Raw genomic sequence first — 26860 nt, 5'->3', positions numbered from 1 at the left:
CTACCTGTAAATCGCCAACTAGCTATGGGACGACTGCGTTCGACAATTGCTCGAATGAAAGATAAACCGGAGTTAATGATAAAGTACGACAGTGTGATACAGGACCAACTGACCAAAGGTATCATCGAAAAGATCAACGCAAGGACTGGTAAAATGATACATTACTTACCACACAGGCTTTCTACTGCCTCTACCAAAAAAACTAGGGAAAAACAAGGGCATTTTTTTACCAAAAAGTAGGGCAAAGTAGGGATTTCTGATGTTAAAAAGTAGGGATAAAGTAGGAATTTCTTACCGTTTTAGTTAAGACTTACCATCACCAAGACCACATCAGGCGGTGTGTATCTTCAGTTCAGTCCATGCTTGAAAGACAGGCACCTGAAATTGTTTTTTATTTCTCTTTAAATACAAGTGCACCAATACAAAATGTTATTTACAATGATAAGGACAAATATAATCAGCAAAACAAACATACAATGAGTATATCTAGCACATAGTTTTAAGAACATTCACATTAGTAAGGCGAGAGCTACTAGATCCTAGTCTATTACATAGTCAAGGTAAATGCAAACAAGCTGTGAATACCAACACCAGGATGTACACTAAAAGCTATATGAACAGGACTGCATGTTAATGTATGAGCTACATGTACATGTAGGTTAAACTTATGTATATTCATGTTAATATGTTGCATAAAATTATAATATATTGCAAGGGCAAAGGTTATGTCAAACATGCCACAGTGTAGTATTTAAAGGAAAATCTAACTACAACAAGAGGTACAAGTAGGTTACATGTATGCATGCTTCAGTACACTGCCAAATGTTAAAGATGCACTCTTACTCCCAAACAAGATTTATCACAATTAATAATATTGTTTTAATATTGCAAATAGGATGAATACATGTCAAAAAAATTGGTTCTTATTAAGAATATCGAGTTAAATTTGAAAGAAATGAGCATTAAACACAGTATTTCTTCCTTATTCGTCTATAGAAGACCACAGTAAATATTTTAGCATTCACCAATCATTTAATATTTTTGCATTTTCTGCTATTAAATACATGGTTACAATCTTGTTATCAGTAGTTAGTACTTTCCATAAATGCATTATTCAGTAAGTACTTTAAGGGTTTTCAGTCAACATTTATGTTTGTTAAACATGTTTATGTATTGATTTTGAATAAGAGTGTCACTTTAATGTTAAATGTTACATGTACATATACATACAATTTGTGATTTATTTGCTTGAGTTGTGTCCCTTTTCTTTCTGTGAGTAGCTTGCAATCAATTTACTCTTTTTACATTCAATGTCATTTCTTTGACTTCTACAAGCCTCCAATGCACCAGTGGCTTTCTCAATTTTACACCTTGCCACATCAAGCAATGCATGGGCAATGTCTATTTCTTTGAAGTCTTTTTTCTTGATGGCACTTGCCAATCTGTCATTTGTTTCCTTGAAAAGACTATTTGCTTTGTGCATATCTTCTTGAAGGTCTGCTTCATTTTTCTTCACTTCTTTCTCTTTTTCTGAGATTTTTCTTTTTCTGTCCTCATTCTTTTTGATTGCATTCATTTCCATTTCCTTCTGCCTCTTCTGCTCAAGCTGAGCCTTTTTAAGCAAGTCTGTCTCCTGTTTTTCTTCATCCAGTCTTTTCAGATACTTTTTATGAGATTCAGCAACATACTTCATCATTGTCTTGGTTATGGGTACAGCAGTTACGTTTCCACCATACTGTGCCACAGCATCTCTGGTAAGTCTCAAGGCATTGAGGGCTTTCTCAGAAAGAAGAGTTCGTTCAGATGTTAGAATCTTCTTATTCACAGACAAACTTCGTTCAACGTCTGCATTTCCATGGGTAAGACATAAACATGACAGCACCAATTTCTGCAAAGTTGGAAATTTGGGGTTTCCACTTGCAGACTTTCTGCCGAGGACATCGTTCCAGAAGTGATCAACTCTCCACATTGAATTGTTTTCTTACACAAAAAGCAGTAGCCAGCAAAGTCTAAGGAAGAGTCTTTTGCACACCATGTTCTTCGCAGATGGCCATTACAGTCTGTCTTCCCAAGCCAAGAATGGTTAAATTTTGTCTTTCCGTGCGGCATTATTTCTGGTTAGTTTTGACAAATATGCATAGTTACACCTGTAAATACAATCTAGCTGAGAAACAAGCCTAACCCAAGCTTGCTACCAGATTGTTGTGCATCATTGTCAACATGACAATGAAATGATTTGAATTTTTAAGACCTGTCATTTTCATGATTAAGCTTAACATTATATCATGTTGACAAAATGCACAACCATCTGATGGATAGTGATGAAGCAATACCAAGGTATTTGCACATGTTAGATTTTTGTTAAGTGACAATTAAAAGCTTGGAATCTAAATTGATAAGTCACACTGCTGCAGCTCTACTCAGACACAAGAGCAATTGGTCAATGCAGTGTTTGATACCCACAGCTGCCAATGCTTTAATGACATTTCAATGTTTTATTTAAACCTTGTAAATTTTTTGATTGATGACTTTGTTTTAAAAATTCAAGTAACATGTACATATATGGTCTAATAGACATGGGGAAAATAACACAAACACAAATGAACCCAATAAAAAAATATGTTCTTTTGAATCAGTACAGCATGGCAACTGTGGAATCCCTCAGCAAATGCATCATTGGGAATATTTATAAACCAAATTTAGACATTAATAAGCACTTGGCAGTGTCAAACTAGACTGAAGCATGCATTCATTTACAAGAGGAACATGGAAATTATAAAATAGTAGTTATTTAAACAATCAGTATGGTTTCATGTATTTACCTCATAGCCAGAATGTTGCTGAATGTTCTGCCAAGGCACCATGAGTCTTTCAAGGATGGACATCACAAGGAGACACACACACACCTGACCTACTCATCAATTGCAACTGAAAATACAACTGAAATACCATTTTAAATATCTTCTTTTTTTTCATTTCATTTCAAAATGAAAAAGTAGGGATAATAGGGCTATTTCAGAAAAAAGTAGGGCAAAGTAGGGATCAAAAGAAAAAGGTAGGGAAAAGTAGGAAAAGTAGGGACCAGTAGAGAGCCTGACCACACCACGCAGTGATTACTCCGTTGAAAACAACCACGAAATGGAGAGTAGTCTACGATGCGTCGGCAACATCTAGATCCTGTGACAAGAGTTTGAACGAGTCCCTTTATAGGGGTCCTGTCTTGCTTCATGACCTGTGCGGAATGTTGTTACGGTTTCGTGTTCACAACATTGCAGTTGTCGCCGACATAGAAAAGGCGTTTCTCCAAATATGATTGCAACCAAGTGATCGTGATGTGACGCGTTTTTTATGGATTAAAGATTGTGACAAACCTGTGGTTAACAAAGATACGATCGAAGAATATCGCTTCTGTGGTGTCCCTTTCGGAATTATATCGAGTCCGTTCCTTCTAGGTGCTACCATAGAATCTCATTTGGACTCGTACGAGTGCGAATTGTCTGAGAAAATTAAGAGTGATATATACGTAGACAATCTAGTAACAGGAGCAAGAAACATCACAGAAGCAATTGAGCTTTACAGCGGTACAAAGCAAATGTTCAATGAAGCCTCAATGAACATAAGAGAATGGATATCTAATAGTGTTGAAGTGAACACTGTTATTCGGAAATCCGATCGAGCTACTGAAGGTTTAATAAAGGTTCTTGGACACATCTGGGATACAAGCAGTGACACTTTTGGATTAAAGTCATCTACAGTGCTTGAAAAAGGTGTACAGACCGAAACAAAACACAAAACATACTGTTTTAAAGTCAGTGGCGTCAGTGTTTGACCCCCTAGGACTTTATTCACCAGTTGTGCTACAAGGTAAATTGCTTATGCAAAGTTTGTGGAAAAAGCAAGTTAAATGGGACAGTGAGCTCGACGATGAAGACAAATGTTTGTGGGATGATATAAAGGCAAACTTGAGAAAGATATGTGAGTTCCAGATTCCAAGATGTGTGACATTAATTGCCAAAGATAGTGTGATTGAAACCAGCATTGTGTGTTTTTGTGATGCCTCTGCGAAGGCATACTCTTGTGTGATTTACCTACAGCAAGAAACCAAAGGTGATTCAAAGGTAGAATTAGTGTTTGCAAAAACAAGATTGGCTCCAATAAAGGAATTAACAAAATTGTACAAAACATAGAGTACAATGAAGACAGTGACTACAGTCCCAAAAATAAAAGTGCTAACGACCTTTTAAATATTTGGAAAAAGGGACAAAAACTGTTGTGCGCATTTTGGAAACTTTGGCGGCATGATTATTTATTAAGTCTTAGGGAGCGAACTCAATATAAATTAAAAGGCAAACGCATTCAGTCTCAAAAGTCTCCAAACATAAATGATGTTGTCCTGGTCAAGGATGATTTACCATGTGGTTGTTGGAGATTTGGAAAAGTAAAATCTTTAGTGAAAAGCTCGGATGGAAATATACGATCGGCAAAACTTCAGTTGCCATCAGGTAGAGTTGTTGGACGTGCACTTAACTTATTATACCCCCTTGAGGTTTCTGATCAAAATACGCAAACTAGTGACAGTTCTATGAATAAAAATATTAAGGATTTAGATATGCAACCAAATCGCCCGGTGAGGAGGGCTGCAGAGTGCAACCAAATCGCCCGGTGAGGAGGGCTGCAGAGTGCGCTAAGAAAAAGATCAAAGCGCAACTCGCAGAGTAAAGTGACATTGACTGTTGAATTTAATGTGATTATATTCGCTTAAAAGTAGGCAAGGCATACTATAATCAATTAAGAGTCATATTAAATTGAATAACCAGCCTAGCAGATCAAAAGTTACAGTGGGTGTATATACGGTAATTGTATTACAATTGATCCGCCGGACTCAATAATTGTGCACGAGGAACTCGATTATAATGTGCATATGGTAATATTGAAAAGTCATTTCAGCCAAAATGTTTCTCTGTGACAGTTGTAATCGCTCTTATAAGTATAAATCAAATTTAAGAAGGCACATTAGAGAGAAGCATCTAGGTGCTGATCATTGGGAATGTTTAAACACGACGTGCAGTTCAAAATTCATAAGGAGGAGTTATTTGTATCAACATATGGTGTTAAAACATGGGATACCTAAGACGGAAGCTGTAAACATGTGTGTTAACGCGTCAAGGTGTGGGACAAAACAAAACAAATATTATTCTGATGTCAGTGATGACGATTCTGTTTTTGAATTGATAAATGATATCAATAATAACAATTGTACATCCACAGAATTTGAAGATGCTGTAGCTTCGTTTGATACGGGATTATTCGTTAGCAACCAAAGCACTGTAAAGGCTTCTGGAAGTGGTGTTGCTTCAAGCGCCGTGACTTCCGGTATGGACAAAAGAGAGTCGTCGGATAGTGATTCATCTTCCGGTACAAAATCCGGAAGTCATGGTTCATCTGACGAATCTTCTGTTGGTGAGGACGCTGACAGTAATGTTGCCAATAATGATTCCAGCGCCGTCACTTCCGGTATGGACACCAGTGAGTCGTCAGAAAGTGAGTCTTCTTCCGGTACGAACACCGGAAGTAATGTTGTCGACAGTGTATCTTCAAATGATGTGAATAGTGTTCATGATGTTGAAAGTGTGTCCCAGGATAATTCAGGATCAGCTAATAATGATGATGAAAGTGCTAAGACCGTGAAAGAGTGTTATTCGCCAGAGGTAGTATGGATCAGTGATGACGAAGAGTGTAGTGCACTAGTGCCTTTAAATAAGTGTAAAAGAAAAGAAAAAGTCTGGATTATTGAATTTAGACAGATTGTTTCAACAAGAAATGGTGTACAGGTCATTGAGAAAAGTGAGGTCACTACCGACCATTATGTGCTCGATGCTTAATTGTGAAATTTAATATGAAAATGAAATTGCCAGGTAGCAATCAGAAAGTGTTTAAAACCATTGAAACATTAAAAATTAGGTATTGCTGGGTAGCATTATGAAACAGTATAAGCTTAGAATTTAAACGTCATTGTTTGTTATGTTCTCAGTAAGCATATAATATCTATATTATTTGTAATGTTGTTAATATGTATTTGATGTGTCAATGTTCATATAAACAGATGCAGTTCTTAATATTAATACATATGTATTAAATTGTCGGCGGGAGTGTCGCGACTTTCGCGAGTATTCCGCCGGATCATATCCGACGGATATAATCCTTTCGGATTGTGCACGTTTTTTCTCCCGAGTGGCGGGATAGAAAGGTATATAAGGAACGGTTTTATAGTGCCAAAAAAGAAGTTTTTCATTTTGGACAATGGATTATTAAAAACGTCAGTTAAACGATTTATTGTGTATTATTTAGGAAAATCATTTAAGAAAACTATATTAAATTTGAAACAAATTAAAAACTGTAAAAATTAAATTGTGTTGTTTCTTGTGAGAACATTCAAAACCAAACCCCAATGTGGCAATTAAATCTCAGGGGGCAATAACTCAACTAAACTTCGCCACAGACAGTTGGGTTTTACTGTTATTTTATTATGATTAAAAAATGCAAATGGATGGCGATTGCATAGGTGTTAAAATTATGCTATTTGTGGTTGAATAGATTGTCTTCAATTTATCTTCAAAACATTATATTTGAAGAACGACAAATAAGTTTAATAACTGTTCCCGTTTCGTTTACGTTTTCCGATGGGTTAACTGTAATATCATGTGCCGGAAATGTAAATATTCGGAGGAGTTCCGAATGAAATGTAAAATGTGTGGACCGGTAATTATGTGAATGGGAATAATTATGTTTTATGTTGTTTTGTTATGTTTACTAATAAACAATGAGGTAAGCTGTTTTCTTTAATTTAATCGATATTGGATTAAATGTTCACCTAACTTTATTTTTTAATGTGTTGAAGGTGACATTAGTAAAATTGTATTACGATTGCCCCCGAGTTGTTTTAGTTTTAGAACACTACACATATCCGGATGTTGCTATTTTTAGAACCAGAAGGTATTTCCCGCTATTCATAGGTCAATAATGGAATTTCTACATCGTCGATTAATAGTTGGAAACTCGGTTTTGTCATGAATATACGTTTAAAATAAGTAAACGCTAAAAGTGCACACTGACAGTTGATTACGATACATCTAACAATTTGAGTCATTAAAGTAAAACATGGATTATAAGTGAATTATACGCGTAAGAGAAGATTTTCTGTCGAAAAAACTAATGTCAACAATCAGCATGGAATTGGGATATTCCTATCAAAGGGCTGGCTATTCATGTAAGTATCCTTGAGTACCCGGTAGTTGGTAAGTTTATGTGTTCAAAAATGTTTGTTTTTTAATTTCTTTGGAATTCTTGAATCATTTTTATTTGCTAAACGTTAAGACAGCGTTTTAATATTTCTACATGTACTATAAATATACATGTTACATACTTTACATCTAATTATAATGCACCAGTCAATTGTAACCAAAGCCCCACCTGGTCCGAGGAATAGCTGGGACTTTGACTTTCTGTCCAGCCAACCCCGGGTAAAATCCTCGTCCTGCGGGGACGAACTGATGGTCAAATCCTCGCCATATGCCCCGTACCCCACGGAGCCTAGGTAAGGCATATTCCCTGACAAAACCACCGTATTCACCCAGCACTGCGAGGCCACCTGAAAGTTAAAAACACAGCCCATTTCCCCGGCATATCCCCGGCATATCCCCAGACCTGGAGGGCCGTGGTTACAATTGACTGGTGCATTATGTACATGTTACATATTTTTAAATGTACTTATGTACATCATTTATGTATATGATACGAGTATGTAATCTTTTATTTGATTGTTTTATCTTAGAAAAATATTAGACTTAAATATACCCATTATTTGTTTACAAACTGCATATTTTCAAAATAAACCTTTATTAAAAGATGTACATGGTTTCGGGCTGGAAGCCACAACAGCTTGGACACAAGCGACATTCATTTGCTTGGTGTAGGTCTCGTTGAACGCCATACTGTTGTGAATCATTATCAATTATATGCACAACATCTACACATTTGTGCCTACCAACCCTTACTCTTGGCTAAAACGGATATTAGTGCAGAATGTATAATTAATACATGTGCATTTGTATTTTACGGTTGTAGTTTCTGTTGGTTGATACTCAGAAGTCTAATTTCTTTCAGGCAGGAAAAGGACTGAATATTACTATTATATGAAGAATTCCAGCCTGCATTAAATACTTTGTTGGATCATTGAGACAGATTTGACATCCATGTCTATCCACATCTGATAGAGATGATGTATTTCATATAAAACATATCTGAGTTGGTGTTTGTTGTTTTATAAACTCACTGTTTTCAATAATCCAGTGGTTGTGGTTGTGGTGATGATGAATTTTATTGATAAATTTAGTAATTTTCTTTATATTATATAATGTCTCAGCTTATTGTTGTTGTTTTTAAATAATGTTGAGAAATATTAAACTGTTTATATTTTATTTTGTATATGTATGGCAGTATTATTATCTATACAAATTAGTTAGAAAGTACTTTTTTTTCTTTTACAGCACTAAACATTCTAGATGGGTAAAGACCTGTTAAATCAGCATTGACTCAGCATTGAGTAATTTTCATCTGTGCAGACACTACAAGTACAAACGCATGGGAACAAACCAAACTTCAAATGTTGAAGAGTGAAGAATTTTTGTGAAAAGTTCTAAATGTTACAATACCATTGACTAAATAAAACAAATAGACATGGATTACCAGCAGAGACTGTTTACATGTTATAATATTAAAAAGACATTTATTTAGTTGAGAACTTTCACTCTGACATTTTTGGAGGGGCATTACCGCCTACTTAGTGTTCTTGTTTCTTTACATATTTTAATTTAAAAGTACATTCATTGTTTTTAAATCTGAATTCTGAGTTAGTATCATAAGTAAAATTCATTTATTTGAATAATTACATTTTATGAATAAGTCCAATTGAGCTTTTTACAAGAAAAAGGTTGATTTTTAAGCATTTTATTAGTTATAAAAATGTATAGTTAAATGACATTATGTATATTTTCTTCAAAACTGAACGGTAAACTATCATAAATTGTCTTTTGAATTGTTCATTAGACATCATAGAAAATATTTAAATGTCAGATTTCAGCAGGTTGTCTTATTATTAACTATTTTTTATGAATTTATAAAACTGCTATATATTTTCAAACATCGAAATACTGCTCTGTTCCGAAGACTCACAAGATCAATCAAAATGATTTTTTTTTCATGTGTATCAATAATATGTTCGGTTGAACGTAATTTTTCTGTTAACTGAAGTTTATTTTACCAGAAACTGTTGTGTTTATTTCATAATCTCTGATAATGTGAAAAAAATCAAATAAAGAGAAAATATTTTTAATTAACAGATAAAAGTCCCATAGTGTACCATGATAATAACTCTGTTGTCCGTTAAAGCTTTATAAAAGTGTGTATTACTTATACCTTAATTCAGTTTAAATAATTATGGCCTTTAAGGATTTATGTTTTCATAATATAGATTTCCTGTTATATTGAGCTTTGTCAATTTGTGTCAATTACTACTTCTATTTCCTAACTTTTGTCTCATTTGTCAAATTGAATTGTTACATATTTAAGTGAAAAAAACACACACTATTTTTAAAGATGCACTCTTACTCCCCAATAAGACTGATGATAATTAATATTGTTTTCATTTTTCAAAATGGGTTGATAGATGTCAACAACAATGTTTCTAATGAAGGAGTTCAATTTGCTAATAAGAATGAACTTAAAACATGGTATTTCTGCCTTGTGATACTATAGTAGACGCCAGTAAATCTTTTAGCAATCACCAATTGATCATTTAATATTTGTCATGCATTCTGCTATTATAAACAGGGTGACAAGCTTGTTATCAGTTAACCATATTTCAGTAAATGCATTATTTAGTAAGTAGTTATTGTTTTTTCACTCAATTTGATGTGTGTTATATATACAATTATATGTATTGATTTCAAATAAGAGTTTCACTTTAAAGATGCCCATTTAAAGATAATGAACAGACACACAAAACTAGAAACATTTGATACTAATTATACCAATGATTATTGTTTTATATATAGGTGACCTCTGATTTGTTTTGGAGATATTCATAAATGGGTGTTATTCTTTATTGTCTTCAGTTTCTTATACACTTAAGAATTTTTATAATTGCTTTTCTGGTATACATTACAATGTAATTTAATGCAAATGAAAACACACTTTAAACTGGACACATTTGATACTAATGATATAAATGATTATTGTTTACATGTACTTTGATTTGTTATGAAGATATTCATAAAGGGGTGTTCTTCATGTTATTATACAATTTGGACTTGATTTAGTATTGCTTTTCTGGTATATATTCATTTAATGCACAAAGAAATTATTTTAAGTGTTCAGTATCACTTTCACACATTGTTTACTATTATTTTTTTGCATATTTGGCCTATTTATGCTTATATGTGCATTGTTGTATTTCAAAACCTTTGTGAAAAATAGAAACAGTATTATTTCCTTCATACATAGTCTGATACATATTCAGTTTGAATGCGTTATTTTTATCATATTTGAAAAAAAATGCCATTGTCCAATAAAACACATGCTGTTTTTGTGTTCATATCAACTAAAACATCCATTTTCTACTCTTCTTTACTATGTAAATGAAGAAGTTAACATTAGTATTATTAAACAGCTAAAAACAAGGCATGTTATGTTATAAATGCATTTCATCTAGTAAACAATGTTCACTTTTTATATAACAGTTCAATAATTATGTTCTATTTATGTTTGCAACTTTACAGTTCAATAATTATGTTCTATTTATGTTTGCAACTTTTGGACGAAATGATAATGTTTATTAAAGTACTACACAAATTGTTGAATTGTTATTTCATATCACTTCTTCATGATGAATGAGGTAACTTATTCTTCCCTACAAGTTGTCATTCCAGCATGGTGACGTTGCCCCCTCCTCCTATATGATTAGAACTGCAGTGTACATGAACAATAACTCTATTTCAGCGTATTGCAAGAGTTATTCCTTTTGTATCTTTTCCTGTCCGGAGCATAACTAGAAAACTACTTTTTTGGAATTTCATTAAACATCATTCAATGGTATTTAGCACAACGAGAGGAAGTGCAGTGCACAATGACTATAGCTGTTTTTAAGCTAATTACAACATAATTATTGCCCTTTGCCGCTTTTTCTTGACCAGAGCATTACTTTAAAACTACTTATGGTATTGAAATAAAACTTTGTATATGGGTATGTGGCAATGACAAAAAGTACAGTGCACAAGCACCCTAATTCTGTCGTGTTCATTAATGTACCCCACCCCTAATGAAATGTTCAACTTGAAAATCTTCAATTTCAATGCTTTTGCCTATGTTGTCATGCAGAAAACTACAAACATTTTGAGAATTTCATAGATGCGGTTCAATACACCATAATATGCTTGTTGGCCTTGACATTCCTTGTTTTTCAACATATAACAAGTGCATAAACTATTAAACGGCGCCCTTTGATGCTTTGCATCAATGGTCTTTCTTGTATAACTTAAAATAAGAAGAAATTGAGAATTATAATGATTAAGTAGAGATTGACCCAATCATAGGATCAACCATGCCATTGTGCGCTTTTGTTTCTGATAATATCAGCAAAATCTAGAAGTATTTAAATTACATGATAAATTAGTTATCTCCCCATAGCAATACTTTTGAAAGATCTTTTCTTAGTAGCAAGCTAAATTAATTTTAACATTTTCCCCAACTAAACATCACTGTACCATGCTGTAATTCCTATGTACATAGTGCTACTTACAATTTTGCTGTTATCATTGTAAAGTTAAACCCTTGAAAGAACTAACCATTTTACAGTGGTACGTCAACAAGAGAAACTTTGAACTGGATGTACAGCCGTAAAAACCGGTTGATATTATCATTGTATTCAGTGCTCTATCCATCTAACAATTACCATCATGAAGAAGATGCAAGTTACCTGTGTGTATACCAATCATGAAGGTGATGCACAGTTGGTGTGTAAACCAATCATGAAGGTGATGCACAGTTGCCTGTGTGTAAACCAATCATGAAGGTGATGCACAGTTACCTGTGTGTATACCAATCATGAAGGTGATGCACAGTTACCTGTGTGTATACCAATCATGAAGGTGATGCACAGTTACCACTGTGTATACCAATCATGAAGGTGATGCACAGTTACCAGTGTGTATACCAATCATGAAGGTGATGCACAGTTACCAGTGTGTATACCAATCATGAAGGTGATGCACAGTTACCAGTGTGCATACCAATCATGAAGGTGATGCACAGTTACCTGTGTGTATGCCAATCATGAAGGTGATGCACAGTTACCTTTGTGTATACCAATCATGAAGGTGATGCACAGTTACCTGTGTGTAAACCAATCATGAAGGTGATGCACAGTTACCTGTGTGCATACTAATCATGAAGGTGATGCACAGTTACCAGTTTGTAAACCAGTCATGAAGGTGATGCAAAGTTACCAGTGTGTAAACCAATCATGAAGGTGATGCACAGTTACCAGTGTATATACCAATCATGAAGGTGATGCACAGTCACCTGTGTGTAAACCAATCATGAAGGTGATGCACAGTTACCACTGTGTATACCAATCATGAAGGTGATGCACAGTTACCTGTGTGTATACCAATCATGAAGGTGATGCAAGTTACCTGTGTGTATACCAATCATGAAGGTGATGCAAGTTACCAGTGTGTATACCAATCATGAAGGTGGTGCACAGTTACCAGTGTGTATACCAATCATGAAGGTGATGCACAGTTACCAGTGTGTAAACCAATCACGAAGGTGATGCACAGTTACCTGTGTGTATACCAATCATGAAGGTGATGCAAGTTACCAGTGTGTATACCAATCATGAAGGTGGTGCACAGTTACCAGTGTGTATACCAATCACGAAGGTGATGCACAGTTACCTGTGTGTATATACCAATCATGAAGGTGATGCAAGTTACCTGTGTGTATACCAACCATGAAGGTGATGCACAGTTACCAGTGTGTATACCAATCATGAAGGTGATGCACAGTTACCTGTGTGTAAACCAATATGAAAGTGATGCAAATCATAAAGGTGATGCAAAGTTACGTGTGTGTATACCAATCATGAAGGAAATGCTGTGGGTATACAAATCATGAAGCAGGGATGGAGTTGCCTGTTCCCCCGAAGCGAGTTATTTTCAGATCGGGCGAGTTAATTGTCTCAGATGGTAGTCCGGCTGGGAGATAAGTTTTTTTGGGAACACGTTTTCTTTTTCATTTTGCAATTATTCCTGTCGTAAAAATGACAGATCAAAACAAACGGCAGACGCTTGTTTTCGCTTCGAGCAAATGATCAATACATTCACCCCTCTCCGCGCTATTGTTATATCCAATGAAATCACTCAATACTTATGCTCTGGCCCGAACAGCCAATGAAAGGGGTCTTTTCAGTTTTATTATTTATCGTAATGGCGGCGCCCTAGTTGACCGTTGTTGTGACATTTTATAAATAATGTGGCATTTCCTAGATGGCGGGAGTCCTCCTAATAAACGTCAACCGCAAACAGAAAATGATAAAAAAATCTACAATCATGAATACGATCAATCAAAAAATAAACGTGAAATCCAAAACACCTGGAAGGAAAACAGACAATGGCTTCTTAACTCGCAAGAAAAAGGTATGCAGTGTGAATACTGTATTGCACAAGGATGTACAAACTCTTTTGTTTCGGGGTGTTCGTCTCTGAAAGTTGATAGTATCAAAAAGCATGAAGCATCTGATAGCCATAAGAGGGCTGCATCTATTGAAGTTGAAAATCTAAGCCTAAATTTGAATCTACAGCTGCAAAAGCTTTGCAAACTTTGAATATATCTATATTTAAAAAGCTTTCACATATGTTCAGAACATGCCATGCATTGGTTATCAACAGCCGCCCATTGACTGATTTCTTATGGATGTGTGATTTAGACTGTGTTAAAGGGTTAGACATTGGAAAAACATACAGGAATCATAAATCTGCCCAAGTTTTTGTCAATGCTATTGGTGATACAGAATTTAACGAAGTGGCAAATGAAATCTCAAAATGTGGCTTTGTTTGCTTGATAGGCGATGGTAGTACTGACTCCAGAATTCAAGAGCAAGAGATGTGGTATTGTAGAACATCAAGGCATGGTAAAATTCGGACATTCTTTATTGTGGTTCATAAACCAGAAAAAGCAGATGCTCAAGGTCTTGTCAATGGAATCAAAACAAATGTATCCGAAAACTTGCATTTGCAGTGGAATGAATTTTTGTTGAAGTTAATTGGCCTAGCATGTGACGGGTCAAGTGTCATGTTAGGTTGTAGAGCTGGTGTGCGTGCTCTACCGTAAATGACTGGGTATTAGACGCACTTTTTCCCCTCAGATTTTGATGCAAAAAAATGCCTGCGTATAATAGCCAGTAACAATTTTTTGAACTTTTTTTCTGAGGTCAATTTCAAGCCGAGAGTTTGTTTAGATTTATGTAGAAAGGGATGTTACTCACGTCATATTGATCGAGTATATACCGGTTAAAACGGCAGTTGAAGATCGGGATACGGTATATTGTAAGACGTTTATAATTTCAACAAAAATATTTTTCGATTAAAGTTACCGTAATTCACCTAAGAGTTCGGACAGTGTAAATATTTGGACACCCATAATTATTTCCTAAAATAATTCATTTTGCGTATCTAGTTTTCGGACACCCAAAGGACATCAATCATAACTTTCATAGTTACCAAGTTTCACAGACGAAGATTATTGATTTTTATCTTTACAATGCCTGGCTAGATTACCTAACCGTATACACCACTGTGACAATTTAATTAGTTACTACCCATCCTAAACGATTTATTGCCTGTTGAAAAGGAAGTGTGATATATTTATTTGAGGATTAAACAAACAACAAGTGATTAAGAAAACATCGACATGGCATGTTTGTAAAACGATCTGCCAATAAGCTTTCAAACTTGTACCACACTTATAGACTATATGAAGCAATAATCGTACAGTTATACATTAATCCTGCATAGCAATGTCCATGCTCTCCACGAGTTCCTCGTGGGTATAACTGTAAGTTATGTGACGTCACATTGTGTGACTCTTTGATCTGAAGCCGATAGAATGTGTTTATTCAGTTCAGTGCATGTATAAAATGGTGTTTTAATTAACTTCATGAAGGATTTACACTTATAGGCGTAATAAATAAGTTTATTACCATTGATTACTACGGATAAATTAATAAGTGGTAAAAAGCAAACCTGAAGAAAAAAGGCAGGTTAAACAAACATGTAAATAAAATGTAAAAATGATAATTTTCTATGTATTCGGAGAGCGAAAAAAATAATTAATTTATGGTCTCCGAACTCTTGTGAATTACGGTATTCAATATTATTTTGAATAATAAATTGAATTAAACAATAATCAAACATACATATAAAATAGAAAGGGCATTGTCAAAATATTTAATATTTTTTGCATAACATAACTTTTCATTCTCGACAGTATGGTTGTATGGTTTTAAAGATAACCATCGCCATTTTCACGATTTTTTTTTTTTCGTCACTGTCAACAAACATGGTGGTTGAAAATGTTGGACGATTTTGACATTTTTTCTATGCGTCTTTCAACCAAAAACATAGATCAAAAAAAAAATTCTCGGACTTTTCACAGATATTTTTCCCTGCGTCTAATACCCCCTATCGTCTTATACCCAGTCATTTACGGTACTAGAAAAGGATCAGCCTTCATTGAAGTCACTGAAGAGGACAACCAAGTCCATTATGAAACACCAGTCAGTGGTGCTGCCACTGAACAAGTGACTGTTCAACAGAAAGAACATGATTTCTGTTGCTCAAACTTGGATACTGATAGTGACTTCTCAAAGACTGAAGACAACTGTGCAGTTTTTAAAAGACTACTTTTTTTCAGTCGTGAATGATTAGTTATATGGTTTTAAGAAGGAAATAAAATTTAACATTGTTCTTTTCTTGCTAAAAAATATCGGCTCATAGATTTTAAGACGGGCAACCAAAACCCAGAGGTTGCCATGCTGGCAAAGTTAGTTTCCATCCCTGTGAAGACGATGCAAGTTACCGCTGAGTATACCAAATATGAAAGAGATGAAAGTTACCTGTGTGTATACAAATCATGTACGCCATGTACCGATGAAAAGTTATGTGTTTGTCTAACTGTCGCCGGATTGTCTTTTTACAGCAATTCTGAAAGAATTGGAAATTACGTAGGTCTCACTCAAGTTCAAGGCTGAAACCAAAATATCTGCCCACATTCAAATGGCATGACATTACTACTCCTTCAATTTTTATTTTTCAATTATTCTTTAATGTGAAGTTTAGGTATGATAAAAAAATCTATTTAGTGATACATTATATAAGCATAGGAATTAAACATGTATGTTCTAGGGATGCAAACGAATGGCAAAATTGATATTCGAATATTCGGTAATTCTTTCGATCGAATATTCGAATATTCGTCTACCGAAATCAATATTTTGGAAGATGTAGTAAACTACTATTATTATTCGCTCAAGTAATAGCTGGGGCAATTTGACCGTATTTGTCGTAGCGGCGGACCCCGATTTTCTCCAAATATGCCTTTGAAATTCACAATTTTCAGGAAGAAAAAAGAATACATTATAAACAGACAAACAACACAATCAAATAATTTCAATTCCGCTGCCTTTATATGTGTAAACAATGTGAAATTAGCTGTCCCAGAGTCCTAGTCAAATAGCGTTTTGCGCCAACAGAGGGTCTTTCCATAGGACAAGCAGCCTCGTTCTGAGATTGATCTTTAAATTGACTAAATGCAACTATGGAAAACCCAAACCAACTCGGGAACTAGTAAAAAAATAAAACGAAAACATATCTGGATTTGACTCATCCAGTGTTCAACAATGGAGGAAATATATCATAAAACGCTATACTATACATTTACATTTTAAAGCGCGAACGTTGTATCGAAACATGGAATACAATTTAAAGCACATATATGTAACAACATTACTGTAGCACATGGCATTCATATCATCACGGCGATTTGAGCTATGTTGCCCAGCTTAATTTGCAGCCAGGACAAAACATTGGTGTTTAAACTTTAAAGCCAATTCCTAGTCAGTTATTGTAAAAGTAAGGGGACTTTTTACAGTACCCGACGATATGTCCCTTAATGACATATGACACGTGTTTAGTGTATTGTCATCACATTCACACCTCTGGCATTAGGGGCCAGTCGTTGTAAAAACAAAACAAACAAACTTTCTTTATTGAGAATTAGTATCATTACTCTTTTTCCGAATATTCGAATACCGATTTTGACATTCGAATACCAAACGTTTGATCGAATATTCGAATATTCGAATATTCGTTTGCATCCCTAGTATGTTCCATGATATTACTTTTTTTATGGGAAAAGATTTGAGATTCCTGCTGACTTTGAGCAATCCCCAAGGAAATGAAATGGAAATGAAGAGTTTCCTACTTACCTTTAGAGATCCCCTTAAAAATGAAATGAGATTCCTGCATACTGGAATAAGTATCAACATGCAGTTGAGGTTGAGGCAAGCCGCACTTGCTCGCGCCACTGGCAAAGCGGCCTACAAAATGTAAAAACAAATTAAAATAATCTACTGATTAATAAATAAAGACGATAAAAACATGTACTTGGTGTAGTGGTTCAGGTGTCCACCTCAAATACACTGCTCATTGTTAATTTGATCCCAAGCAGGGATTCATTCTTTTTTTTTAAATGAATACTCAGTTCATACTTATTATAGCTTGGTTCTAAAGAAATGCTTCCTTAGATTCGGGATTTTTTCCTTTGCTTTACGGGCCAATTCCAATTCCAGATAAAAGAGAAAGCGGCTACCAGTCTATCAATAAAAAGCTTTGAACGGAAAATGTTGATGCGTACTTTTCCAATATGTTCATATTCTTATTGCATTTAATCTGACCGTATGCAAGAACATTCATGTAGTTAACCCGATTAACTCACTCGCTACGTACCCATTTCTTGTGCTTCATTAAAAGAACATACAATTAGCTTGTCTTGTTAGGAGAACTATTGTTATTGGATGTTTTCATTGTAATCAGTTCTGGTACTACTTTGATTATTCAAATTCGCTAACAGCAATCCAATCAAAATACAGCGTATGAATACATTACATCAGTGAACCCCCAGATGCGGCTTGAAAATGCAGACATCGCGGTTACGGCTATGAACTAGGCCACAAGTGCCCTAGTCCAAAAACTAGCTGATGCTCTAGCTGATCTCTTCTGGAATAACACATCTAGAGCATTCACAAGCTTTCCTTCCAACACGATCATCATCAAATTTTACAAGTACATATTTGGGCTTGAATGCATCCTTATCCACCTGGGAATAAATCCCGGGACTGTTCCTGCAGCCGAATTAACAAGTCCATCTGACAGCTCAATATTTGTAGTAAGCACTACTGTGGCAAATATGCCATACTTAAGTTCTGCTGGTATTCCACTGGCATCTGGTTCAAATGAAGCAGATTTGAAGGATCTATCCAACTTGACCTGTATCTTCTGATGTTACACCTGTGTACCAAAAAATGTTCAAATCTGTCAAGCCTTTCATGAGTTATCGTCCGGAAACCACTTTTCTATTTTTAGTAACAGTGACCTTGACCCCACCAGCCCCATATCGATCTTGATCTGTATCTTCTGATGGAAACCATGAAAACCGACAAGACTGACCGACCGACTGACAGACAAGCTCACTCCTATATACCCCCTCAAACTTCGTTTGTGGGGGCATAATAAGGTTCATCTACTGTTCATTACCAACTTGCCAAGCAAGTTTGCAGTCTCTCAGACATAGAGTTCTTCATAACAGATTTGCAGCTCAAGGTCACCACCACCTAGACCATTTACCCACTGATCTCAAAATAATAGTGTTTCACCGCTGGTCATTTCCAGCCTGCCTTCCAGCTTGAGGTCTATCTGCTCAAGCAATCTTCAGTTATTGATCAAAAGCCAACGGGACGGACAGACAGTCATGGAAATGCACATGTCTGGCTTAGTAACCAATCACCCACTTAACCCACATGCTGTGAATCCAAACCTAGATGGTTCAAAGTGACAATGAAAATCTGATATGGTTTTCATAATTTTCAGAGCAGTTTTATAATTGATTATGACAAAACAGCTGCCAATAGGAATTTAAATCCCATTTCACATCAAACATGGAAATACAAACAAAGAGCATTTATACATTAATCATAATATATTACATTATACATGTATCATACATTTGTAATTATAGTTTGATCATAAAACCTCTAGTTTTAACAGATTGTCAAAATCAAACATGTTTATGTATATACAATGTATATATAAACATGTTGTAATATGTTGTAAATTAATATATATATCATGCTGATAATGAACTATGATACTAACCCCAACAATTTTCCTGAGGTAGAAAAACTCTGCAGAATTTTTGTACACGAAATATTCATACAGGAATATTGCTATGTTTCCCAAAATCCAAATTCCCTGAAAGTTAATACAATAATACGATTGTCAATATGATTGTCATACAAGTATGGTACATGATTTACTGTTACTTAATGAACAGTAGACCAGCCTGAGTTATAAAAGTCAGTGCCAAATATTCAAGTATAATAGCAATGAATTTGCTGAGGGCTATGAATGTTGAAATGCTCCTATTCTTCTACATCATAAAATTTGAAAGTTAAAGAAATATATATTTTTAATAATATTCATACAAGTTAAACAAGAGGGCAATGATGACACTAGAAGGCTCACTTAAGCAAAGGGCCACAACTCTGTGATAAAGCATTATTAAAAATGTTGCAATTTAAACATATCTTAACTGATGATGATAGCTTGTTTAATATTTGTAAAGGGTCATGCAATGAAGCTACCTGTAAAGTTTCCTTGAATTTGTCATTGTAGTTTCAGAGTAGATTTTTTTAAAGCTAAACAGGAAGTTGGTCATTTCGTTGTTATTGTTGTTGTTGTTGTTATTGATCAATCATAACCCCTTATTGTATTTTTGTAGAGGGTCACCCAAGGAAGCTTCCTGTAAAGTTTCACTGAATTACCGGTAGAAGCGGTAGTTTCACAGGAGATGGGGTTTTTAAAGCAATCAGGAAAAGTCAGCCATTGTGTTGTTGTTGCTGTTGTTGTTGATCAATGGTGACCCCTCGGTGTATTTTTGTAGAGGGTCACCCAAGGAAGCTTCCTCCTAAGTTTCATTGAATTTGGACTAGTAGTTTCAGAGGTGATGTTTTTAAAGCAAAACAGGAAGTCAGCCAATTTGTTGTTGTTGTTGTTGATCAACCATGACCCCTTGTTGTATTTTTGTAGACGGTCACCCAAGGAAGCTTCCTGTAAAGTTTCATTGAATTTGGACTGGCAGTTTCAGAGGAGAAGTGTTTTAAAGCAAAACTGGAAGTCAGCCATTTTTTGTTGTTGTTGTTGATCAATCCTGACCCCTTGTTGTATTTTTGTAGAGGGTCACCCAAGGAAGCTTCCTGTAAAGTTTCATTGAATTTGGAGTGGTAGTTTCAGAGGTGATGGTTTTTTAAAGCAAAACAGGAAGTCAGCCATTTTGCTATTGTTGCTGTTATTGTTGAGCAATCGTGACCCCTTGTTGTATTTTCGTAGAGGGTCACCCAAGGAATCTTCCTGTAAAGTTTCATTGAATTTGGACTGGTAGTTTCAGAGGAAATGTGTTTTAAAGCAAAACAGGAAAACGGCCATTTTGTTTTTGTTGCTGTTGATCAATCATTACCCCTTGTATTTTTGTAGAGGGTCACCCACGAAAGTTTCCTGTACAGTTTCATTGAATTTGGATCGGTAGTTTAAGAGATGTTTTTTTAAAGCAAAACAGGAAGTCAGCCATTTTGTTGTTGTTGTTGTTGATAAATCGTGACCCCTTGTTGTATTTTTGTAGAGGGTCACCCAAGGAAATTCCCTGTAAAGTTTCACTGAATTTGGAGTGGTAGTTTCAGAAGAGGTGTTTTTAAAGCAAAACTTGAAGTCAGACATTTTGTTGTTGTTGCTGTTGTTGTTATTGTTGTCATTCAATTCTGACCCCTTGTTGTATTTTTGTAGAGGATCTCCCAAGGAAGCTTCCTGTAAACTTTCATTGAATTTGGACTGGTAGTTTCAGAGGAGATGCTTTTTAAAGCAAAACAGGTAGTCGGCCATTTTGTTGTGGTTAATGTTGTTAATCAATCGTGACTCCTTGTTGTATTTTTGTAGAGGGACACCCAAGGAAGCTTCCTGTGAAGTTTCATTGAATTTGGCCAGGTAATTTCAGAGATGTTTTTTAAGCAATTTTTGATGGACGGACTGACAGACGGACAATGGACAAAGACGATCACGATAGCTCACCTTGAGCACTTCATGCTCTGGTGAGCTAAAAATATAATATTCTATTCCTAAAAGTTAAAAAGGTATGTTATTTGTTTTCTGTCTTTACTCAAACTTCTCCTTTCCCTCATATTTCAAAACCATATCCACATGAATAGAACTGAATTAAGGAAACAACACTGAATTCAATATGACAAAGCAGACCATCTAAAAACAAGAGGGTCCTGAAGGCCCTGTATCCAATTCAAGTGTGAAATAAGTGTTTTCAGGGTGAGGCCAATTGTGACGGGGAGGGAATAAGTGTTTTTCAGGGCAATGGAAAGTGCAACTAGAGGGGACTTAATTAAAACAAATTTAGGACTAGTTTTCAATGCTGCATATTAAATATTAAAAGTGAGGGTATTACAGTTTTAGAAAATTTGAAATGTCATTCTGGTGGTCTGCTACCTTAGAAAGGATGCGTACTTGTCTTTGTTTGTACATTTTTATTTTCTGTTCTTGTTATGGTAATTTAGAATGTATTTTAGCAGTGAGTGTGATTAAACCACTTGTTCTACATGAAAATGCACGAAACATTGAAAACTTATAATACATACTTTTGACTACATCATGGAAGGACTTTTTTATTAAATTAAATAAATATTTGATTGGCGCATCCTTTATTTTTTACATGTACTTCAATGGATGATCCCGGTCTCTTAAATATTGTCTGGGAACAAGAATGTCCCTTATTTGTTCCAAATATCTGATATATTTTATCTTTTCTACTTGTCATGTACTTTTATCACTCACACTCATTCAATTCGTATTCACAACCAATCCTCGAGGTCAGTTCAAGTGGCCTAGCCGAGCACTCAGAAATGTCGCACTCATGCAAAACACTTGTGAACATGGATATACCTTTTACTCGAAAATATATCGACCGTTATGTGATTACAGAGGATAAACTCATTGAGTGTGAATGAGAGTGATTGTTCTGAAATCGGCCCTTAGTATCACAGTTTTTGTTTTTTTCAAAAATTGAAAATCCACGAATTCAAGTACCCACGAATATGAATTATTTCACAATATATTGGAAGCATATTCAAAGTGCTGTTCCACATTTTTTGGTGAAACACATGGCAGCATTTCCATTCTATATATCTATTTTCTGATATACTATATATTAATGTTGATTTCTAATTTCACATAATACACTGTTAATAGAAATGACCTAAAGAACCATTCATTTCATGGAAATCAAAAATACATCATAGTGTCTAAGTTACAGATAGCACTAGGTGAAGGCAAACAATTACAATAAAGATCCATCGTGGAACATCATTCAGGTGTCTTGCCATGCTTTCAGCCCGGAACCACTCCGATAACGTCACCTGAAACAATCATTTTGTTTAATTAAATATTAAGAAGCCACTTATTAACAGTATTGTCAACTTCAACTTTTTGGGTAATTCATACTCAGGGGTTAACACTAACTTTATTTCCCAGGGATCCAGAAGGGACACCTCCAGCTGAAGTAAAGAGTCCCTTCATAATGATTTCGTCCCTAGGAAAATATCTCTTTGTTCAATGTGTTAGAATGGGCGGTTTATGTGCATATTTGACAAATAATTTCACATGACATTGAGTATAGAAGGGCTCTTAAATTCTGAGTGGGACTGTCAATTTTTTACTATAGACAAATAGATGAGATTTCAGGTGGTAAAAGCTGAAAGTATTTCACAAAGTCAAGAGCATGGGTCCATGGCATGTGTGCCTGTGTAGGAGCATGTATGTGAGAGTGTGTGTGTGTCTGAGATTGAGAGGATTTCATTCAAATACTTGATATGTTGAGAGGATTATTAATATTAGAAAACTGATTTTGAAGAATCTTCAAAGAAATGTCCACTAATTTATACAAGACCAAGGAGGCAAATTTAACCACAATATAAGGCATTCAGTAATCTAAAAGATTTTTGAAAGTTCATTAAGTAAATTAACTGAGTATCAGAATAATAATAAGAAATATTAAGGATGGATTCTCCTTTCATGAATCTTGGACCTTATAGTCACAGTCACTTTGAACTTGCCGGCAACAAGGAAGTCACTTTGAACTTGCAGGCAACAAGGAAGTGACTTTGAACTTGAAGGCAACAAGGAAGTCACTTTGAACTTGAAGGCAACAAAGAAGTCACTTTGAACTTGAAGGCAACAAGGAAGTCACTTTGAACTTGCAGGCAACAAGGAAGTCATTTTGTACTTGCAGGCAACAAGGAAGTCACTTTGAACTTGCAGGCAACAAGGAAGTCACTTTGAACTTGCAGGCAACAAAAAAGTCACTTTGAACTTGCAGGCAACAAGGAAGTCACTTTGAACTTGCAGGCAACAAAAAAGTCACTTTGAACTTGAAGGCAACAAAAAAGTCACTTTGAACTTGAAGGCAACAAGGAAGTTACTTTGAACTTGAAGGCAACAAGAAAGTGACTTTTAACTTGAAGGCAACAAGGAAGTGACTTTGAACTTGAAGGCAACAAGGAAGTCACTTTGAACTTGAAGGCAACAAGGAATTCACTTTGAACTTGAAAACAACAAAAAAGTCACTTTGAACTTGCAGGCAACAAGGAAGTTACTTTGAACTTGAAGGCAACAAGGAAGTGACTTTGAACTTGCAGGCAACAAGGAAGTCACTTTGAACTTGCAGGCAACAAGGAAGTCACTTTGAACTTACAGGCAACAAGGAAGTTACTTTGAACTTGAAAGCAACAAGGAAGTGACTTTGAACTTGAAGGCAACAAGGAAGTGACTTTGAACTTGCAGGCCACAAGGAAGTTACTTTGAACTTGAAGGCAGGCAACAAGAAAGTTACTTTGAACTTGCAGGAAACAAGAAAGTTACTTTGAACTTGCAGGCAACAAGAAATTCACTTTGAACTTGCAGGAAACAAGAAAGTCACTTTAAACTTGCAGGAAACAAGAAAGTTACTTTGAACTTGCAGGCAACAAGAAATTCACTTTGAACTTGCAGGAAACAAGAAAGTCACTTTAAACTTGCAGGAAACAAGAAAGTCACTTTGAATTTGCAGGCAACAAGAAAGTTACTTTGAACTTGAAGGCAACAAGGAAATTACTTTGAACTTGAATGCAACAAGGAAGTTACTTTGAACCTGCACCCAACAACACAATAACTTTGAACATGCAGGCAACAAGAAAGTCACTTTGAACTTGCAGGCAACAAGGAAGTTACTTTGAACTTGAAGGCAACAAGGAAGTTACTTTGAAGGTGTAGGCAACAATGACGTTACTTTGAACCTGCACCAAACAACACAGTGACTTTGAACTTGACAACAAGGAGGTCACTTTCAACTTGCAGGCAACAAGGAAGTCACTTTGAACTTGCAGGCAAGAACGTCAAGACACTTTGAACTTGCATTATTTTATAACTTAAATAGAGGCCCAAGAGAGCCCATGCTCTCCTGGCATGGCTCTTGTGGTCATTTTCAGTTCAGAGCATGTACATATGAGTAATAGGCAACAAATATATAGTTCCCTTTTTGTGTTTGGGTAAGCTAAAAAATGCTGCATGTTCAACATCTGAGGACAGAAAGTGTTGTAAGCAGATTAATTGCATGAACTATTTTAATATGTGCCAAATAAAGGTTATCTGAGGGTAAAAAATATTTGCTTTCAAAACTGTACTCATGGTCAAAATTTCATTTCTGTAGCTTTTAAAATAAAAAAAATGGTCAACTTTGATGCTCATTTGCAAAACTGTGCACATGGTCAAAATTTCATTGCTGTAGCTTTAAAAATAAAAAAGTAAGTCAAAAAAGGTGGGGCCAGCTTTTGCCCAAGGGCATAATTTCAAATGCTTTGCTAGACAGTCATCATATGATGCGCCACAACAAATATTAATGTATGGGTCTTGTGGTTTGAACAAGAAGATTTTGAAAATATTTCTTAAAATAAGTCTCTAGAAAACTTTTGACCCCCGGGGCAGTGCCAGTTTTGACCCCAGGGGCATAATTTGAACAACCATGGTTGTGGACCACTAAATAAAGCCTTGTTCAAAATAGCAAGGATTTGCATAGCCTTTTCAGACAAAAAAGTTTTTAACATTTCCCAATTTAAGTATACCAAACCTGTGAAACGCTGGGCGTGGCCAATTAGGACCCCAGGGGCATAATTTGAACAAACATTTACAAGCAATTGTGACTTTACATGTAAACTTGGCTAAAAATAGACCTCGCTCATGTAGACTTGGTTAAAAAATAGACTTAGCTAAAAATAGCATTTTTTATACTTTCAAGACCCATAATCTAGGCATGCATGGGCGGATCTGGCTGGTTTTCGAAAGGAACCGAGCTCTAATTGATATCTAGATAATGCACTAGTTTCATCGAGATACAATCAAAACTGAAGACTGTATTGTGTTCACAAGCATATGTTTACAGACGACCTGATTTTTTATACTTTCAAGAGCCATAATCTAGGCATGCATCGACGGATCTGGCTGGTTTTCGATAGGAACCGAGCTCTAATGGATATCTAACTACTGTACAAGTTTCATTGAGATACAATCAAAACTGAAAACTCTATTGTGTTCACAAGAAATTGTTAACAGCCGCACGAACGAACGGTTGCACATACTACACACACATTACAATCGCATAAGCTCTTCTAGCCTTTGGCCAGTAGAGCTAAAAATGAGAAGATTTTGAGAATTTTATGATGTTTTATTGAACATCTTTTATCCTTTGTCTCAATGAAAAGAGTTTTTTATTCCTCGGGATGGCCTACACCAACTAGACAAGATTTGGCATTCAAATACCAGAAAAGATTCCAGTGGACATTTTGAATAACAAGAGCTGTCACAGAGACAGCGCGCTCGACTATTCCGCCGCTTTTCAGTGTAAGAATTGAAAAGTTTTGGCCAAACATGCATGGATCACTGTTAGATTAGATTTCAATGCAATTCATGATGTGCTGAGATAGTAACATAAATGTAATTACATGGAAAATTTCAACCAGATTTTTTAAGTCTAATAATAAAGGGCAATTATTTGCAAAATACAGTTATATATCTTGGTTATTCAATTATGTTGAGTGGCTGAATACCATTCTATAAAGTCTCAATTCAATACATCAAGTAGTTGCTTAGAAATTAACCTTGCTTAGAAATTAACCCATGCGTGCTTACACGCAAAACCTTAACCAGAATTTCTATATCTAATAATAAAGGGCAATTATTTGCATTAAATGAAACTAGAGTTATCTTACATAGTTAATTAAGTAGGTTGGATGGTTGAGTACTATTGTATCGAGTCTCAATGCAATACATCAAGTAGTTGCTTTGATATAAAAATAATGTGTGCTTGCACGCAAAACCATAAC

General features: G+C 35.3%; 1 protein-coding gene across 2 annotated transcripts in view; it reads right to left on the bottom strand.

Annotated features, from left to right (window-relative positions):
• LOC128237522 (cytochrome b-245 heavy chain-like) overlaps window positions 1-26860 on the bottom strand; it is a 161678-nt gene that overhangs the window by 113188 nt on the left and 21630 nt on the right. For both annotated transcript variants that reach the window (XM_052953104.1, XM_052953105.1), the window contains exons 2-5: window positions 22790-22864; window positions 19548-19643; window positions 17603-17713; window positions 16232-16319 (exon numbers count right to left, since the gene is read on the bottom strand). In XM_052953104.1, the coding sequence (XP_052809064.1) occupies window positions 16232-16319; window positions 17603-17713; window positions 19548-19643; window positions 22790-22831 (337 nt within the window). In that variant the 5' untranslated portion in view covers window positions 22832-22864. The remainder of the gene's footprint in view (window positions 1-16231; window positions 16320-17602; window positions 17714-19547; window positions 19644-22789; window positions 22865-26860) is intronic.

Source organism: Mya arenaria, chromosome 6 (genome assembly GCF_026914265.1).
Source record: "Mya arenaria isolate MELC-2E11 chromosome 6, ASM2691426v1".
In the NCBI taxonomy this organism is placed as follows: domain Eukaryota; kingdom Metazoa; phylum Mollusca; class Bivalvia; order Myida; family Myidae; genus Mya; species Mya arenaria.
The sequence above is the reverse complement of the archived record's forward strand: the minus strand, read 5'-3'. Positions and strand labels throughout refer to the sequence as shown.